Below are 20,518 nucleotides of genomic sequence, written 5' to 3' on the forward strand. Positions count from 1 at the left end.
TCTTTTTGCAGAACAAAGTACTTACTTGCAAATGGATTTTAAAAAATAGTAATTAAAAAAAAAGCTTTAGTTAGTTTTACTTTGTTTCGTGTGAAGAGCAGAAATTAAAGGGCTTGAAGCTTTATTTTTGCTCAGATTGAAATTTATTACAAATACACTTTATTCACTGCATATTATGCTCATTAGAAACAGAATCATATAGAAACAAAAGTGCTTTTATTAAATATCAGAACTCTGGGATACACAACACCATGCAGAATCCTACTGCAAGTCAGTCAACCTTAGCCAAGTGTAAACCCCCCTGAATATCTGAACATACTCTCACAAGAAGTACATGTTGGTAGCAAGGTGCTTCAAATCAAAAGCACAAGTGCTTTCAAGACTCTTGTCAACTAAACGAGGTATTATCTTAGTCTGTTATCACTTACAATTACTCAAGGGATACTTTACCACAGTATTTTTTTTTTGTTTAAAGGAACAACAAAATCCCCTCAAATGCCTTTAAATCTGGCATTGAAGTTAGGAGGCACTAAGACAATTCAAGACACAAACTAATGGCTCTGTCAAAAAGAAATGTAAAGGCTTCTGAGGCAGCCAGAGGGTGGATGACTCTGCCCAGTCCTGCACAGCTCACTTATTATGTTTAATAAGCATAAAGCTTATCAAAATGCATATAGCAACTATTAAAAACAAAACAGCCAAAGAAAAAAAAACACAGTACAGACTGAAGCTTCCACGGGTGTAGTTTCTTTTACTGCCTTGCCGAGACTCAGAAATCTATGGCGTTCCTTAGGTAGTCTACTTAGGGAAAAACTCAACTCCCTTACCTTATAGGCAGCTCTTCCAAGTGGCAGGAAAGTGTCTATACTCTCTGAATATGCCGTCATGCCTTCAGAATGGCAGAAGGGTGTTTCAGTAGGCATGAAAACAGATGCCACAAGCCTGAAAAATTCAGACCTTTCATTTCAGATGAGTGGCTGCTTCAGAACTGAAAACAAATTTACATAAAAGACTAGATGAGGCACTTAGTGCCATGGTCTAGTTCACTGGATAGAGATAGGTTTAACTGGATGATCTTGGAGGTCTCTTCCAGCCTGGTTGATTCTATGATTCTATGACATAGTCCCACAGCTCTTTGAATGTCTTCCTTGGGAGATATCAAAGCTAGTACAAACCTTGGCTACGTAGCCACATAAATCCCCATTTTTTAAATGCATCCTTTTTTAAAAGGAACAGATATGCCTGAACAATTTCTGTTCAGGTAGCCTGCATGAAGCTTACAATTGCACTTCATTTAAATTCATGCTCAGAGCCACTCAGACACAAACAGCTTCCAAAATGCTGGCACAAGTTAGTGACTATGCAGAAGAGACCTGGTAACCATTAAAATAAACCAACCAAAACCCAAACAAACCAAATAAAAAAGGGAGACCAGCAACCTGTATGCAAAAAATTCTACTATGATGCACCATCCAGAAAACCAGATGTCTCCATGTCTTCCATGCCAAACTCTTTCTCTTAGAAGATCAGAGTCAGCTTCTACATCTGTGTTTGGCTGCTGTAACAACTGCCATGTCAGAAAGAAAGGCATTTCACTGGGCAATCTGTTTATGCCCTTCTTAGCTGATCATGACTGCAGTGGTATCTCAAGCAGCATTTTTTTTCCAAAAGGCTAACTCTAAAGGAATGGGAACATGCTTTTCTTTGTATTCCCTACTTATGCAATTTTTTTCAATTACAAATGCTGGAGAAAGGGTCTCAAGCACAATCAGCTACAACTTAAAATATGCCCCAGCTAATGCAGGCTTTGGTTTAGATCAATATAATCCACATACAAAGGCAATGTGAGTTAGAAGAACTGAAGTTAGCGTTACAACTTCACATGCACTGTGCAGAGCTTTAGGACAGTGTTTCAGGAGACAAACAAGCCTCCTCTTCTTCTAGCAGCACAACCTTCTGTCTGGAGAGAGACATCACAGACTTAATAACAGTTAAAGAAATCCTAACAAAGATGCGCAGGGCAAGGAAAGCAAATGGGACTACAATCTGCATGAGATGGAAAACTGCTGTGCTAAATTCACTCAACAAGCACGTTAGAAAGAAGGCCCCAAGGCTTACACAAGGGTAGAGAGCCAGTTTGGCAAACATGAAGGCATGCTCCTTGCCACCATATCTAGCAAAAGGATGCAACGTTTCCTGTTCATGGAGGAGGGCTGTAGTCCATATTGCAAACTGAAATATGCTGGCAAAGAAAGTGATAACACAGCTGACTTGAATGGCTTCTATTTCGTTGTGAGACTTCTCTGCAAACTCACTTGTCAGCTGGTAAGCCAGTGGAAGCCCACCAATAAAAGCCAATGAAAATGTGTTAAGCAGTCCCATTAGCCGTGTGGGTTTTATCACATAAAGGAAAAGCGAGTGATGGACAAACCACAGGAGTCCAATTGTTACAAATGAGCCGAAGTAGGCAAGGTAGTTTGGCCCATATTCACTTAAAGCTTCAAGAAGGCTGCCATGGAACTTCTCCTCAACATCTCTGGGATCAGCAACATTATCTTCACTGTGGAGAAAAAATTTAACTTTAGTTTGCACATTATTATTAAAACATAACTGAAACAACACTGAACCATGCTGCTTTACTCTAAGCAAGCAGGGAACAGCAGGCATCCACTTTGCAATTCTCTAATAACTCAGGATTTCCACTTTGACTAATGTCTCTGAAAATACACTAGATCTGAAAGGAAATATGAAAGTATGCTGGCAAATACAATAAAGCTGCCACAGCTTTTGTTGATATAAGCCTTTTAAAAGTGGCCAAGGAACAAGGAAGCTTTGTTATACAAGACTGCCCCTCCAGCATAATTAAACAGACTGATTTCCACTGGGCACCTTTTCTTTGTGTCTTGTACCTTCCTGGAAAATCATAAATTAAACACTGCAGGTTTTAGAAGACAATGGTTAATTTTGTATCTTTAGCTTATTACATACAGACAAGAGTTAGTAGTATACTTAAAAACAAAGTGTATTTAAAACACAAAGCCTTACCAGATATCACAAATAAGTAAGGTTGCTACAATAGCATAGACTCCATCACTGAATGCTTCTACACGTTCCTTACTCAGAGGCTCACTGAGGTAAAAGGTGAAGGTTTCTAAGCTGTGTTGCTCCTCTTCATCTCTCTGACCTGGAAACAAACCCAGATGCTTACTAATGAATAAAAAAATCCAGCAGTATGAAACAAGGTAGTTGACCTACTGAGACCTTCCTTTCTCTTGTCCCCACCTGACAAAATCTGTACATGGGAGACATGACCTGACCAGAAACTATTGTGCTCCTGTCACAGTTGGCACAGGCAATATATTTATGTTTTTATTTTGTGGTTCCAGGGGTCTGACTTAAGCTGTTTCAGAGCATCAGAGAGTCTAAGAAACAGACAGAATGGTGGAGCCAAGCTCTGCCCTCCCTGAGACAGAAACAGGAGCCACTCACCAGAAAATTTCCAAGATCAAGGGTACCTTGTATCCTCCCTCTGCCAGGTGGAAGGCAGCAAAACAAAAGAAAGATGGGAACGGAGGCAAGTTTACACTCATGGTGGCAGGCAAACTGCCTCCTTGCCCCTGTTACCCCTTGCTGCCTCTTCTCTATGCAACAGGTATGAGGCTCTGGATGTGGAAGGTCAGATATTGGAATATGTGGATGATGTCTACACCAGAGATGTCTCCATCATAACTACCTCCACAAGGAAGAATATATGGGGTATAGTTGTAGGTGGCTCCCTTCTGAGGGCAACTGAGTCCAGTATGCAGTAGTGGCCCTCCCTATATTCCATACTGTGGATGTCATCTATCTGGACACAATATCCTTTTATCTGGACACAATATCCTTTTTTTTTCTAAACTGAAAAGACTGTAATTTTGATGGGTAGACTATCCAGTGGATAAGGAATTGGCTGGATGGTCACATCCAGAGGGTAGTGGTCAGTGGCTTGATGTCCACATGGAGATCAGTGACAAGTGGCATACCTCAGGGACTCATACTGGAACCAGTGCTATGTAATGTCTTCACCAGTTACACAGTGGTATCATGTGCATTCTCATCAAATCTGCAGATGACATCATGTTGACATGCCACAGGAAAAGGATGACAACCAGACAAGCTTGAGCAGCTTGAGCCCTGGGGTTACTGGTAGATGAAAAGCTGGACATGTGCCAGTAGGGTGTGCTTACAGCCCAGGTCACTTGTGTCCTGGTGTGCTAGTTTGAGGATAACTACAATATTTTAGTGAGATAAATTAGATTAGAGGCTGTGAAATGATGGTGAGGTCTACTTCACTCATAGGCTTGCTGAGATGTATAAGAACAGGAACACATAGATAACACAGTTGCTGTGTGCCTCTAGCTGCCTGCACTTTTCTCCCTAACTTGCTGTCTGTGTAACTAATCCTTCTGCTTTCTAACCTCCCTAACAGATCCTCCAAACTCACCTTGACTGTAAGGCAAAGTCTGAGATAAAGTAGAAGGGTGGAAGATAGTGGAAGTGTGGTTGGGAGCCCCTCCTGGGGCCTCTGCTTTCTGGGAGGGCTGTTGTGTTTCTGTATCACTTTTCTTAACTTGCATATTTCTGTCTATGGCTGTATATATTGTAAATACCTACTTGTATATTATGCTAAGATGTAAATACAAAGCTTCATTCGTAATTTGCAGGTCAACTGAGTCTAGTTTGGGTGATTTCCTAAAAGGGGGGGGGCAGCAGGTAATACCCAAACCGTCACACCTGCTGTGCTTCAAAAAGTGTGGCCAGCAGGTCAAGAGAGGTGATCCTGTTGCTCCATTCTAGTGACATCTTACCTGGAGTATTGGGTTCACCTCTCAAGTTCTCAGCACAAAGACATGAGCCATTGGAGCAAGGCCAAAGAAGGACCACAAAAAGAACAATCAGAGGGCTGGAACACTTCTTCTGTGAGGAAAGGCTGATAGAGCTGGGCTTGCTAAGCCTGGGAACGCCTACCTGCAGTCCTTCAATACTTAAAGGGGGCATATAAGAAAAATGGGGACAGTCTTTTTAGCAGGGCCTGCTGTAACAGGACAAAGGATAATGGTTTTAAAGAGGGCAGATTTAGGCTACATATAAGGAACTTTTTTTACAGTGAGGGTGGTGAAACATTGGCACAGGTTGTCCAGAGAAGTGGTAGATGCTGCCTCCCTAGAAACATTCAAGGTCAGGTAGAATGGGGCTCTATGCAACCCAATCTGGTTAGAGATCCATGCTTACTGTAGGGTGGGGTGGATTAAGTGATGTTTAAAGGTCCCTTCTATCCCAAAGCATTTTATTATTCCAAGATTCTACGACTTCTGCCTTCCTATTATGCATGGAGGAGTCAAAAGCATGCTTTCATCTGCAGTATACACAGATGGACTTCCAGTTTCAAAGGCATGATCTATGATCTGTCCAGTGTTATAGTGGTTAGTTTACACAGCTCTCAAAGACGAACACTCCACCTTGTGGCTGAGTAGGCTGCCATGATAAACTACCACTTACTCCTTTTCATTTTGGCACTGGCAATCTCCTTGTCAGCAGAGTTTAACCGCAGCTCTGGCTGTAGGTGTGGTCATGCAACTGTTAGTGCTGACAAGGAAGGCAGAAAGAATATAAGCAAAGGAGTGTGAGGAAAGGAGGTATGGACTTAGGCTGATTTAAACCATGTGTGAAGGCACACCACAGCAGTTAGATTAATGACATGTAACACCCTAAACACTTAATTTTACTGATATATAGGTGGTCTTCTGGACACTTTGAAAATGTGGGACCACGTAGCACTGCTAGGAACAAAGAGCTTGCTTCCTGTATTTTTCAGCCCCCATGCTCCCTTTTAGGAGGTAAAAGATACATGGCCTGCAGCTGTCACTCATGTACTTACGTGTGGATATATGCACATTGAGGACAAACCAGAGAGGTTTTGCATTCAGAAAGAAAAAGTCTTTGAATGTGCTGTGTGTTACACAAATTTATTCACAAATGAAGGGAAACCAAGCAAAGAAGGGAAAAAATGGGGTGATGCCATTAACCCCCCAAATCACTATGTACCAAGACTGAAAATGGAAGTAGAACTGATTACTTCATTCCAGACTGTCTGTACAACAGGGTGACAACATAATAACTTATTTGAACATACTCCTATGAATACTGTTACTCACCAACAACCTTCTGTTTACACCACATGAGGAAGCGAGTGAGATGCGGCAGAACGATTACAAGCCCAAGAAATACATAAGACTATGGAAAAGAAAATGAACAACTTAAATTTAGTTAGCAAAATATCAATTACCTTCCAAGTTTAATATGAAACTGTCTCAGTCCTTAGGTATAATCACATCGAGAAAAACAAATCTTCACATTGTGACATGGAAAAGGCTCACCTGAAATGCACCTCCTGGATATCGCACAGGCAACCTATTACTGCTTTCCTGATAGCAAATTTAGCTAATTTTAGCAAGATAAAACAAGAAGAGAAATAATCATGCTTACAAAATTGCAGTAATGACTTGGAAGTTGGAGAACTATGCCACTTGATCCTTGTGGGTGCCTTCTAACTTGAGATACTCTATGATTCTACTGCCTGTGTCCCAAAGACACCTCAGTGGGGCATAAGTGGATCAAGGGCTTTGCAGAGGTGATAAATAATTTCACTATTATTAATAGTTTTCAAAAATACACTAGTGAACAAGGTCAGTGAGAAGAGGGAAGCAATGGTCTAAGAGGAAAACATATTTTTATTTAAAATTAGGCCTTTTCACTTTTGAATTCCTAACTCCCTTTTACCAACAGTATCCTAACTCCTCACAGATTTGAGAATTATGTAGAACACTGCTAAATCTCATGCAATCTTCCTGAAAATTCACTTAAATCCATCTTTTTTCTTAAAGAACAAGATACAGGAAAAGAAGCTCAGTATACATCCCCAAAAACAGATTTCAATTCCAACTGGGAGTTCTGAGAAAGATAAAAGCTATTAGTAAGTAGAAGCAACTCACTTCCATTTAATTAACATGGCAGAGAAAAAAGCTGTGTAAGAGCAGGCCCTAGCTAAAAATATCTGTTTTGAGAGGGTTGTCCAACTGGTCTGCTTTTTTCTATTTGCTCTTACACTCTGAGTTAGTGAAGAAACTACATTTCATTTGCCTTCAGTTTGTGCAATGTAATGTTTATTTCATGTAACCTTTCACATTATCCCATCTGCTTGTGCTGAACAAGATGCTAAGTTATAGTCTAGAAGACCTGTTTCTAACTAAGAGAAGCACTAGAAAAAAATTAAGCAGAGCAAATAAAACAAATACTGTTGTATAATATTTTTTTATATAATTATCTAAGCTCATGGGTCAAATTATGGATTGGTACTGTGAACTCAACAACCTGAATGCAAAATAACAGCCATGGTTGCATCGTCACTGGCAACTGAGAAGGTCTGCATATTTAACATGAACACCACTTCTTTCATACACAGTCCTAAATACAACTAATATAAACTGCTGCACCAAAGTTTTTTGTTAACTGGGAGAACTGTCGTGGAGGGCCTGCAGGCCCAAAAGCAGGCTTATTTATGCCTGCTCTGCCTGGACATGTCTCTGCCTGCACCAGGGGTAAACGAGAACAAAGGGACACCTGATTGTGTAAGTCCCCACATGCCCAGCTCGGGCCTGCCTGGTGCAGGGCCCATGTGATTCCCATACCTGGAGTCCAGGCCTGTGGGATTTACCCAGTGTGGTAGGGTTGGGCTGACTGCCAGCCTGATAAGTCATTCGAGTGGCCAATGAGACCATTAACTCTCTGCCCACAGAGATGCACAGGCCACGTGCAAGGCCTTCCCCACATTGCTTGCAGCTCTGCCACATGCTTGCCTGCCTGCGTCCTTCCTTGCAGCTGTGTGCCTGCCTTTGCATGAGTGCCTGGTGTGCACACTGCTGTGGGTTGCTGGGAGCAGACCCACTTGTCTGCATTCGATCAGTCTGAGGAGCAAGCATTGGACCCATGCTCAGACTGCACAAATCCTGCCTCTGCACCTGGAGATCCTGCCTGCGTACCCCTGCAGAGAGCAGCCAGCAGAATCCAGCAGCAGTAAGGCCAGAGACTGCCACTTCCCCTGACGCCAGAGGATTCCAGCCTAAAGGTCCACAGGCAGAGACCCTGAAGAATTGGACACTTGCAATAGGCTGACTCAGCCCCAGAGGGTGATTAATAATTGCTAAGAATCGTGAGTAGATGCCTCTGTAATTTCTATTACCTCTGCCATAAAGCAGAGAGCAGTTTTCAGCTCACCTTTGCTGGGCAAACAGTACAAGACCTCAGGTGGCATTGAGCCACGGGGAAACTCTCTCTCTCTTAATAGTTTAATAGTTTGAATGTTTGCTAGTTATCAATAAGTTTTCTGTAGATTTATATCCTAGAATGTCTCCATAACAGTGTAAAGAACCCTGTAATATTAAAGTTCAGTGTTTGGGGGTTGTGAGAGTTGAAATATTGGAAGTTAATAAATACTTCAGCAAGGCCTTTGACACTGTCCCCCACAGCAAACTGCTGGCTAAGCTGTCAGCCCATGGCTTGGATGGCAACACTCTGTGCTGGGTTAGGAACTGGCTGGAGGGCCAGACCCAGAGAGTGGTGGTGAATGGTGCCACAGCCAGCTGGCAGCTGTCACTAGTGGTGTCCCTCAGGGATCTGTGCTGGGCCCCATCCTCTTTAACATCTTCATAGATGATCTGGATGAGGGCATGGAGTCAGTCATCAGCTAGTTTGCAGATGACACCAAGCTGGGGGCAGATGTGATTGAGTTGGAGGGCAGAAGGGCTCTGCAGCAGGACCTTGACCGCCTGCACAGATGGGCAGAGTCCAAGGGGATGGCATTCAATAGCTCCTAGTGCAGGGTGCTGCACTTTGGCCACAGCAACCCCATGCAGAGATACAGGCTGGGGTTGGAGTGGCTGGAGAGCAGCCAGACAGAGAGGGATCTGGGGGTGCTGATTGATACCTGCCTGAACATGAGCCAGCAGTGTGCCCAGGTGGCCAAGAGAGCCAGTGACATCCTGGCCTGCATCAGGAATGGTGTGGTCAGCAGGAGCAGAGAGGTCATTCTGCGCCTGTACTCTGCACTGGTCAGACCACACCTTGAGTACTGTGTTCAGTTCTGGGCCCCCCAGTTTAGGAGGGACATTGAGATGCTTGAGCATGTCCAGAGAAGGGCGACGAGGCTGGGGAGAGGTCTTGAGCACAGCCCTACGAGGAGAGGCTGAGGGAGCTGGGATTGTTTAGCCTGGAGAAGAGGAGGCTCAGGGGTGACCTTATTGCTGTCTACCACTACCTGAGGGGAGCTGTAGCCAGGAGGAGGTTGCTCTCTTCTCTCAGGTGGCGAGCGCCAGTACGAGAGGACACAGCCTCAGGCTGTGCCAGGGGAAATTTAGGCTCGAGGTGAGGAGAAAGTTCTTCACTGAGAGAGTCATTGGACACTGGAATGGGCTGCCCGGGGAGGTGGTGGAGTCGCCGTCCCTGGAGCTGTTCAAGGCAGGATTGGACGTGGCACTTGGTGCCATGGTCTAGCCTTGAGCTCTGTGGTAAAGGGTTGGACTTGATGATCTGTGAGGTCTCTTCCAACCCTGATGATACTGTGATACTGTGATACTTATATTTTTTATAAATATCCTCTCACATTAATTAATTTCTCCCCTCCGCCAAATCACCACAGGCACTGAGAAACCCCATCCACTACATGAACTTACCAAAGGAATGAAGAAAAAAGAAGAGATGGCTGCTAGAAAGCATAAAGCTGGTCCTCTCAGGATAATCTTTAACATATGACGCTTACAGGCATCGTGATTCACAGAATTTATGTCTTGATTCAGTAAGTGTGGGTGATAGAATCCATACACTACTATCACAGCCTGCAAAGGAGAAGAGCATTGCTGGAATTATTACATAAAAGAACATGCAGCATTTCAAATACACAACTGTAAAATTATAAATCAACAAACTACAAAACAGTTTCACCTTTATCCTGAACTCCTGCATGGAGGGGCTGGTTTTGCAAGCTCTTGACATGTCACAATACACTGCATGTCAAAATCTTAGTTTCCCTGGCAGAGCTTGTCATGACCATGGATCTTACATGAAAAAGAATGAAGATCTCCACAATGAGAACAGCAGGAAAAAAATCTACAGCTATTTCCCTAAGGTACTTTTAAGGAGTTGGAAAGAAATTACTATTCTGCAAACTCTGAGATCGGTTGATTTAATTGCATAAACCAGCTTCACAAGGCAGTGGCAATCAAACTTTCACCTTAAATGCAAGATACATTATCACAATGGGCACAGAATGCTGTACAAGTAAGACATGCAGCAATTTATACCCATAATTAAGAAATGTAATTTTACATCTACCCTGGAAAACCTATTTAAAAGTTAAAATGGAAATGCAAAGCTTCAATACCTGTATAAGGCCTATGACAATAGCACAGACACTGAAGAGGAAAATGCCAAAAGGTACCCCTGGAAATGAGGCCATTAAGGAAAACTAGGGAAAAAAATAGAATTAGATCAAATAATTAATTAAGAAGTAACACAGGAATAACAGCAGGGAAATAGAAGCATTCCTCATTCACTACTGAAATTCAAAACCCTAAATAGTAATCAATCATAGAACAGAGCAATCATAGAATCAGCCAGGTTGGAAGAGACCTCCAAGATCATCCAGGCCAATCTTTCCCCCAGCCCTATCCAGTCAACCAGACTACGGCACTAAGTGCCTCATCCAGGCTTTTCTTGAACACCTCCAGGGACGGTGCCTCCACCACCTCCCTGGGCAGCTCATTCCAATGCCAATCACTCTCTCTGTTAAGAACTTCCTCCTAACATCCAGCCTAGACCTGCCCCGGCACAACTTGAGACTGTGTCCCCTTGTTCTGTCCCTGGCTGACTGACAGAAGAGACCAACCCCCACCTGGCTACAATGTCCCTTCAGGGAGCTGTAGACAGCAATGAGGTCACCCCTGAGCCTCTTCTTCTCCAGGCTGCACACCCCCAGCTCCCTCAGCCTCTCCTCATAGGGTTTGTGTTCCAGGCCCCTCACCAGATTTGCTGCCCTTCTCTGGACACCTTCCAGCACCTCAACATCTCTCTTGAATTGAGGGGCCCAGAACTGGACAGAGGACTCAAGGTGTGGCCTGACCAGTGCTGAGTACAGGGGAAGAATAACCTCCCTTGTCCTACTGGCCACACTGTTCCTGATCCAGGCCACGATGCCATTGGCTCTCTTGGCCACCTGGGCACACTGCTGGCTCATCTTCAGCTACTATCTATCAGTACCCCCAGGTCCCTTTCTCCTGGCTGCTCTCCAGCCACTCTTTCCCCAGCCGGTAGTGCTGCTTGGGGTTGTTGTGGCCAAAGTGCAGAACCCTGCCCTTAGCCTTGTTCAATCTCATCCCATTGGCCTCTGCCCACCCATCCAGCCTGTCCAGGTCCCTCTGCAGGGCTCTCCTACCTTCCAACAGATCCACACCTGCTCCTAGCTTGGTGTCATCTGCAAATTTACTGATGCTGGACTCAATTCCCTCATCCAGATCATCAATAAAGATACTGAACAGGACTGGGCCCAGCACTGATCCTTAGGGCACACCACTAGTGACAGCTGCCAACTGGATGTGGCACCATTCACCACCACTCTCTGGGCTCTGCCTTCCAGCCAGTTCTTGACCCAGCACAGAGTGAATCTGTCCAAACCATGAGCTGCCAGCTTGGCTAGGAGCTTCTTGTGGCAGACAGTGTCAAAGGCTTTGCTGCAGTCCAGGTAGACTACATCCACAGCTTGCCCCACATTCACCAGGCAGGGAACCTGATCGTAAAAGGAGACCAGATTGGTGAGATAGGACCTGCCCTACAAAATACATGCGGGCATCTTGATGAAAGGCACCTGGAGAGTAGGCTTTGCTCTTATGCTGACTCTGCAAAGCCTTAACCTCTCTGTCTCCACAATAACCACAGACTGGCCTGTAGCTTGAGCATAAATTCTGACAGTGTTTTCAGCGCACGAAATGCTCATAGCTGTGAAAATCCTTGATACTCAGATACTTCTTACAGTCTTTTTATTTCTCTACCCTGATGTATTAATTTCTGCAGCTTCATTAAGAGGGGTTAAAAAAGCAGGGAACAATATTAGGGTAACGCTGACAACTTTAAAACAATTACTTCAGATTCAAGGCAAAATGAAAAGTATCAGTGCTCTCACTGATAAAAGATTCTACTACTGACCACAGCCTTATTATTTGTAGACTAACCTGTAACACAGAAATATTTACAGATGAACAGAAGCCTGTCATATAAATCTGTCCTACATATACATGAAGAGTCAAGATGCAGCTGTTTTGTTCACCAACGTGGCATTCAGTTGCAAATACTCTTGCTAGGTCTAAGGGCCATGCAGTTAGAAGTAGTGCAGAACATCAAGTTTGCTGACATAAAAAAATGAACAACTAGCTGCAAGACTCAACCTCGCTAAGTCAAAAGTGATACCAAAAACTGTCTAGCTTACAAAAGGAAAATGCTCTGTCATCTAAAGAGGCTACAAATGCAAAACTCACAACAGGCAACTTTGGTATTTTCTAGCAGGGTGTGCTACTTTGAAGCTAGCTAGAATGTTTTGGTGGGAAGAACTAGATCATAGGCTGTGAAAGGGAAACAATGGTGATGTCTGCTCCCCTCAGAGTCTTGCTGAAGAAACGAAAACATTAGATAACACTCTCGCCATTTTGTCTCACTTTCTGGTTGGGCTGCTGACTGAGCAACAGCTCCCTAACCTCACCTTCCCCTCACCTTTGCTTCTTAACCTCTTGGCTGAACCTCTGTTCCTCCTTGGGACTGGGGTAAGGTTGAGAGGGGCAGGGGGAAGGTGCAGGGGTGGTTGAGAGCCCCTCCTGGGGACTCAGGTTTCTGGGAGGGGAGTTGTGTTTCTGTATTACCTTTTACCTTGTATATTTCTGTATCTAACTATATACTGCAAATGTCTGCTTGTATATTGTGCTAGCTGTAAATAAATAGCTTCATTTACATTTCCAGAGCCAGCTTAGTCTACTCTGGGTAACTTCTACAGTGTGGGGGCAGGGAACACCCAAACCATCACACATGGCTGCTTTTAAAAAGAGAAATAACAGGAAACTATGGCTTCCCGTGATTCCTCCTCTACTCTTGCCCTAGTGAGCCTCCATCTTGAGTACTGCATTCAGTTTTGGGCTCCCCAGTTTAAGAGGGACAGGGATCTTCTGGAGAGAGTACAAGGGAGGGCTATGAAGATGATTAGGGGACTGGAGCACCGCCTGATGAGGTCTAGTTGACTGGATAGGGTTGGGTGATAAATCGGACTAGATGATCTTGGGGGTCTCTTCCAAACTGGTTGATTCTATGATTCTGGGGCTGTTTGGTCTGGAGTAAAAGAAGACTGAGAAGGAATATAACAAATGTTTATAAATATCTGAGGACTGGGGGTCAGGAGGGGGGGACAGGCTCTGCTCACTTGCTCCCTGAGATAGGACAAGGAGCAATAAATGGAAGCTGCAGTACAGGAGGTTCCACCTCTACGAAAAGGGGAACTTCTTTACTGTAAGGGTCACAAAGCACTGGCACAGGCTGCCCAAGGAGGTTGTGGAGTCTCCTTCTCTGGAGGTTTTCAAGGCCTGTCTGGATATGTTCCTGTGTGGCCTGATCTAGATTGTATGGTCCCGCTGTGGCAGAGGGATTGGACTTGATGATCTCTTTGGGTCCCTTCCAATCTGCTAACATCCTGTGATGCTGTGATTATCATTTTCCTTCTAAAAAGTTTTTGTACCAGGTCTATAACATGCAGTAATTGAAAGCTAAAACATGTCCTTACAATTTTTTTTAAAAGTAAAACTTAGATATTACAATGGATTTGGGTTTTGTATTATAATAACACTTGCCCTAATTCTTCAGTAAAGTCTTTCCAAATTGGAAAAAGTAAATTAAAAATTGCAATTTACACATACATCAAATTTTAGAAAAGTACTTACTGTGTATGGCAAGAAAGTTATGACCATCATACAAGCCTATAAAAGGAATAAAAGCCTATTGAAACACTAGGTAAAATACAAATCAAGAAATTCCTTCATTAATAATGTGTCCAGAGAATGCAACACAAACAGGTGGAATGCTCATGCTTTCATCGTGTAAAAATGACATTTCTGAAGCTGCTAAGATTTGACTGTTACAAATGGGTGGTTCTGTACACACCATCCATGCTTGCCATCCAGACTGCACAGGCTTGCTTTAGAAAACACTGCAGTTCTGTTACCAATACCATGGCTGTGAGTTTTGCCATGCTTTGCAACGGACTTCTTTCTAAAGTGGCAGTGCCGAAAGTGCCACACTTTCTAAAGAGGGATCTCTGATTTGTCAAAAAACATTAATCACTGATTACAAATATTACATACATTAAAAAAAAAGCCTAATTATTTAAAAAAACCCACACACAAAACACAAAGAAATGCATTGCTTTGAAAGCTCCATTAGGTAAGAATTACATGCCTTAAGATAGTCCTCTAACATAACATCCTGCAGTGTCAGCAGGTTTAATCCCAGTACTTTTAGCAACAAAGTTAAATTAACTGTGTGGTTGCAGACTGTCAGAGAGAATTTTAAAGCAAAAATAAAATGCTCTGTCTGAATCAGGAATGTGTTCATCATTGCAGCATTCCATTACAACTATTAGTAACCATGATTTTACAGGGTGGTTTGTTGAAAAAACATGTTCAAATAAAAGGGTAATTTGAAAGCCATTTAGGCCAAGTGTAAAGCTCAAAACACTGATTCAGGAAACAGTCTCTCATTGGCAGTTTTTCAAAGATCATGCAGTTTTCTGTTTTAAATCTGCTTTAGTATGAATTTCTGAGCAACTTAAGAGAAATGACTGAAAACATAATTTTAATTCAAACCTACCACTAAGATGTTTTGCCACAAAAGATAAAGCATTTGATTTTCTAAGCATGAAGGACACACACTTCAGTTGGACACAGGTCAACAGAGTCAAACACTTTTTCCCTCAAACAAAGTTCAGACTAATCTGTTGCAGATCTGCTTTTGGCTTACAGTAGTATAAACATGCAAAAGTTTAAAGCAAGTTAGGTATAAATCAGCCGCTTTGGCATGGAGGAATTTGAGTACTTAGTATCTTCCTGACTTGGAAATCTGTCAGCTATGCTATCTAAATTAGAAACTTTTGGATATGCATATACAGAGCTAAGAAGAAGTGACTGGCGCTTGCTACTGAAGCATCCAGCATGTCTAAGAGGACTCACCAGATTCAGAAGAGCAAGGACATCATCTATAAGCTCTATCACCTGAAATAACCTGTCAAGGGAAGACAAGGTATCATAAACAAGCCATCTTCCAAACTACGTTTTACAACACTGCATACAAAATCTACTCTTATTATAGGGGAACATAAATTCCTTTTCCCAAGACTTTGTACCAGTAACCCAGGTGCTTCCAAAGCTGATTACTTCAAACACGAAAGTAATTTGTTAGAAAACCTTGAAAAGCAACACAGAATCCAGTTGAATCACGGAGTGGTGACTAAGAACTTCAGTTCTTTTTGAAAGACAAGTGGCATGTGATGTAGCAAAATACACCCACTCCCCCATTCCTTTCCCTGAAATTGAGCATTGAGTTCGAAGTAAACTTCACTGTTAACAGCCAGTTCATTTAAAGATGTCGGTTCTGACTCAGTAATTCACATAGCAAAAACCTAGCCATGCAAATGGATATAATTCTGTCAAAAATGGAAGATATGGGAGTGATTCAGGAGCAGAAGATGATGATCCTCTGGAGAATTTGCCATTTCATTATAGAATGAAATGCCACCAAGTCACAGGGCAGGCTACTGGTTTGCTTTCTCCAGAATAGGTCTATCTTTAGTCAGGTAACAACACTGGGACAGGACAGCCAGCAAACTGCTAGTGAGCCGCACAAAGCTTGGAGCCACAGGACAACTATCGTTAGCTGTCCATTAATCGCCTATTCACTTAAACACAAGCAGGGTGCAAATTAACTGGAGACCGACAGCCTAAGGGCGCTGCTCAAGCGAAGACTTCGGAAGCGTGAACAAAGGCAAGCTTTCACCAGCTGGCTCTGCTGACTAAGCACACAAGAACACGAGCAAGTGCACTTGATACACCCTGGTGCCAAAACAAAAATACAGGCAACCAGACTGACTCGTAGCGCGTCAGACAAAGCAACGTTGTGTGGCGATATGAGCTCTGAAGTAGCACAGCATGGATCTTCCAGACCAGATTGGTATGTTCAGTCCATCCAGAGTCTCAATCTTTAGTTTGTCTCGTATGCCACTGTGAACAGCTGTTATTCTGCTCTTCTCCCAAGTTTTACTTGGGATGCAGAGGCAAGTTCATGCTGTTAGGGCCTAAGTATTTCCAGAAATACTCATTTTCAGGCTTCAAATAATTTCTCCTGAAGATACAGCATAGTTATTATTGAACATAGAAAATAAGTTTTTGTTCCAGGCTGTCCTACAACTTGTTAATGAAATAACTAATTCACAGAAGCTACTCAAAGACTATGCCTCAGCATTTACTTCTGTCCAGTTCTGGGCCCCTCAATTCAAGAAAGATGTTGAGGTGCTGGAACATGTCCAGAGAAGGGCAACAAAGCTGGTGAGGGGCCTGGAGCACAAATCTTATGAGGAGAGGTTGAGGGAGCTGGGCCTGTTTAGCCTGGAGAAGAGGAGGCTCAGGGGTGATCTTACTACTGTCTACAACTACCTGAAGGGGCATTGTAGCCAGGTGGGGGGTGGCCTCTTCTCCCAGGCAACCAGCAATAGAACAAGGGGACACAGTCTCAAGTTGTGCCAGGGTAGGTATAGGCTGGATATTAGGAAGAAGTTCTTCACAGAGAGAGTGATTTCCCATCGGAATGGCCTGCCCAGGGAGGTGGTGGAGGCACCGTCCCTGGAGGTCTTCAAGAAAAGCCTGGATGAGGCACTTAGTGCCATGGTCTAGTTGATTGGTTAGGGCTGGGTGCTAGGTTGGACTGGATGATCTTGGAGGTCTCTTCCAACCTGGTTGATTCTATGATTCTAAAAGCAATGTGATAAAAGCACTCATGTGAAGTATCAGCTTCAAGTATTGAATTACAGGTCTCACACCTCTGTTGAAATGCAGTCACTTCACTTAAGGGAAGACTACAGCAACAGCAGTAAGTTTCAAAATTCAGACAAAAACTGCCCTGATTGCACACAGACTGCACATACATTTATTTTTCACTATCAAGATGTAAGCAGAGGCTTACACCTCTATAAAATGCAGCATCTGCAACAGTACAATTAATTTTCTAAGAAGCACTGCTGAGGACTAAGACAGACTGTACCGTACCATTCCTCTACCCAGGCAGCACACATATGCTTTTTTTAGCATAATTAGAAGTTTAATTCCATCTAGAATATAAAGCAAAACGAAGAGTACCTAACATTTAAAAAAACATATAATGCTTAATTTAATCTGTATAACTGTGTCAGCGGCATAAGAGTAAAGATGTTCTTCATTCAAGGTAGCATTTGTTTGTAATGAATTTTTAGTATTATCCAATATAAAGCAATTCAAAAACATTATCAGCAGGACAGAAATGTATCAGGTCAACCATACCTCCAGCCCTTTTAAAGAGTAGTTTAACTTTGGAGTTAAAGACTGTGTTCCTACCTTACATGAGCTGTCCATGCCACTGTGACTATTAAGAAAGTCATCAAGTAGACTGCAATTTTTGTTAGAAGAAGTTGCTGAACACTTTCACCTAGTTTCTGAAACAAAATGACACCCAAAGACAGAATTAAAACCAAGGAATACTATGCCATGAAATGATTAGCAATATCTGCACATCAGGACATGTGGCCACATGAGAGATTTTTCTGAAGATGCCTGCCAAGGACACAGTTCTTTTTCCAACAAATCTCTTCACTACCATTCAGAGGAACTGGTTTATAAGGCACTTGTCAATATGCTGAAATGTGGAGTTGGTGGGATATGCTGCACCAGCAAATGTCCTCAATCTAAAATAAAGTTCCACCATGACCTGTTCACCTTGTCATTCATTTGTGCATCGTCTTACCACTGTTACTATGAGGATACATTTTGGAAGAGGGCTGGCCACTAAATGCCAGTATCGTTCTCTGCATCAGAAGCATCACACAGGTTTTTCATGTGATGACTGCTAACAGTGAGGAAAGGGAGAGCTGAACCACATCGTGTTCCACCAGAGTGGCCTCAAGTCATGCTATGTATTTGCTGTGTTATGGCTCGTACTCGTTTCCAAAACTGAGGCAACGTATTTGTCTAGGTCTGGTTTTAGGAGCAGAAGAAATAACCACGATCAAAACCAAGCCTCATAATATTTCTCAAGTGACTTATTCCTGTTTCCTAACTTTCCTGTTTCTTTTGGAATGTTTATTTTCCTGTAGTCATCTTTTTTCCATCTGTAATCTCCGATTACATTTATTACTAATTTGATTTTACAACTAGCATTCGGCTTGCATTACTTCTCTAAATGATGATGTAGCACCAAGAAGACCAGATGTTTTCTGAAAGAAGTTTTGGTCAGATGGGCAATTAATTTATAATGCAATAGTAACTGGGTAAAATCTATAGCCTAAAACAGAGATCATTTAGATGCTTAATTACATCTGTGGATTGTTGAACTAGATGATCCTGGAGGTCTCTTCCAACCTGGTTGATTCTATGATTACAGAGACCCTGAGTATTTACGACTTTGTTTGTTTAGCTCCTCCTGCTAAAGAAACTTGTTTTAATGTCACTTAACAGTTTGGGCTTTTTGGAATTTGAAGTGGGGTTGCTGCATTAAGGATGCCACACATACTAGTAAAGGCAGGACAAACAACAGAACCAGGTACCTGATCGGGATGTACTTTCGTGTGTGCCACTGGCAAAATCTGAAATAACAAAACCTCGTTAGTACATGACATGCTTACCAGCATCTGTTTAATAAAAACAAAACCAACAAAAACCAGCCCTCCAGGCGGCCGCAGGTCCTCCTGGATCACGGAGCTGCTACCTGCCTGCAGCACTGGGAGGCAGGAACACTTTTCGGCCGCACAGACACCGCTGTTTCGCTCACACACAGAGAGACAATGGCACAGAGGTACAGGCACACACACGCAGCACCGCCGTCGTGCTGCGGCCCGGGGACAACCTGCTGCGCCGGCCGGCACACGGCTCCCAGGCTCCGATAGCGGCGCAGATACCTCGAGGTACCGCGACGGAGAGGCCGCCTGGGGGAGGAGAGGCGAAGGCGGCTTCCCGGACGCGCCGGGCAGCCTTCTCGGAAGGGCAGGCGCGCAGCTAGAGAGACCGGGACCGACTATAAGCTGCCTGGGCGCTTCCCTTCACGCTGCCTAACAGTGGCCCCTGGGGCCTGCCCGCCCGGTGGGGCCTCTCCGCGGCGCCAGCGCACCCCAGACCCCGCCACCGCCGCCGGCCTGCGCTCTGCGGCGGGTCCGCGGCGGGCAGGCCTCACGCCGCGGCTGGGCCGGGCCGGGCCGGTCTCGGCTCACCATCACCGTGGCGATGATAGAGAGCAGGGCGTCGCTGTAGGCCTGCAGCCGCTGCGACATCTGCGTGCTGCTCTCCTGCTCCGGCTGCCGGCCGCGCAGCGGCGCCGCCATCGGCTCGGGATCCGCCGCCCCGCCGGCGGGCACCGGCGCCGCGGCTGGCGGAGCCGACATGGCCCCGCTGCGCTCCACCCGCGGCACTGGCGGCGGCGGCGGGGCGGGGCGGCAGGACCGGTGCCGTTCGTGCGGCCTGCTGCCGAGGCGGCGGCCGCCGGGCGCCCCGCGGGCTGCCCCTGCCGGTGAGGGTGGGAGTGTGCTGGTGTGGAAGTAGCCAAACGCACATGAATTAGGGTTAGTTTTAGTTGGGTTTGGGAATGCCCCTGCTGGTGTCTTGATGTGTTGAAGTGGATGACTCTATAAAGGTGACACTAATTGGTGGGCACCGGGGGAAGTACGAGCGTTACAAGCGATGTGCTGATGGGTTATGTGCTCTGAATATACGGATAGAGCTAAGGTACCTACACCAAAGATCACCTGCAATGGGGGCGGTGGTGTGTGGAAGTTCGCTGCTTTGTTCACAGGATGTTCGGTGTAATAGGCAATTGTAATTGTTTAATAAAGAAACATTCTAATAGAGGGTTAAGTATGCCTAGCTGCAAACGGCAGTGTAGGTACAGCTGTTGTAAATCAGGAAATATGCCTAACTGTAGAGGTCAAGCTATATATGGTAATGTGCAAAGAATAAGCTAGCTAATTGCTAAAAATTCCAAGGACTAAGCTTTAGGTACATCCTTAATTTTGAGATAAGAGAGAACATGCCACACATGGGACTCGGGACATTAATCAGTCATATTCCAAGGACTAAGCTTTAGGTACATCCTTAATTTTGAGATAAGA

The 20,518-nt window shown here is 44.1% G+C and overlaps 1 protein-coding gene across 1 annotated transcript; it reads right to left on the minus strand.

The window, feature by feature from the left end:
- Positions 1-194: 194 nt before the first annotated feature.
- TMEM175 (transmembrane protein 175) lies at positions 195-19,785 on the minus strand. Its single transcript, XM_064140300.1, has 10 exons — positions 19,625-19,785; positions 18,965-19,003; positions 17,760-17,857; positions 15,348-15,399; positions 14,064-14,099; positions 10,475-10,558; positions 9,768-9,929; positions 6,195-6,273; positions 3,046-3,184; positions 195-2,560 (listed from the first exon to the last, which is right to left on the minus strand). Exons 1-10 carry the CDS (start codon positions 19,733-19,735, stop codon positions 1,900-1,902), a joined length of 1,461 nt encoding a protein of 486 aa, XP_063996370.1. The 5' UTR covers positions 19,736-19,785; the 3' UTR covers positions 195-1,899.
- Between the last annotated feature and the right edge of the window lie 733 nt (positions 19,786-20,518).

This window comes from Pogoniulus pusillus, chromosome Z (assembly GCF_015220805.1).
Source record: "Pogoniulus pusillus isolate bPogPus1 chromosome Z, bPogPus1.pri, whole genome shotgun sequence".
NCBI lineage: Eukaryota > Metazoa > Chordata > Aves > Piciformes > Lybiidae > Pogoniulus > Pogoniulus pusillus.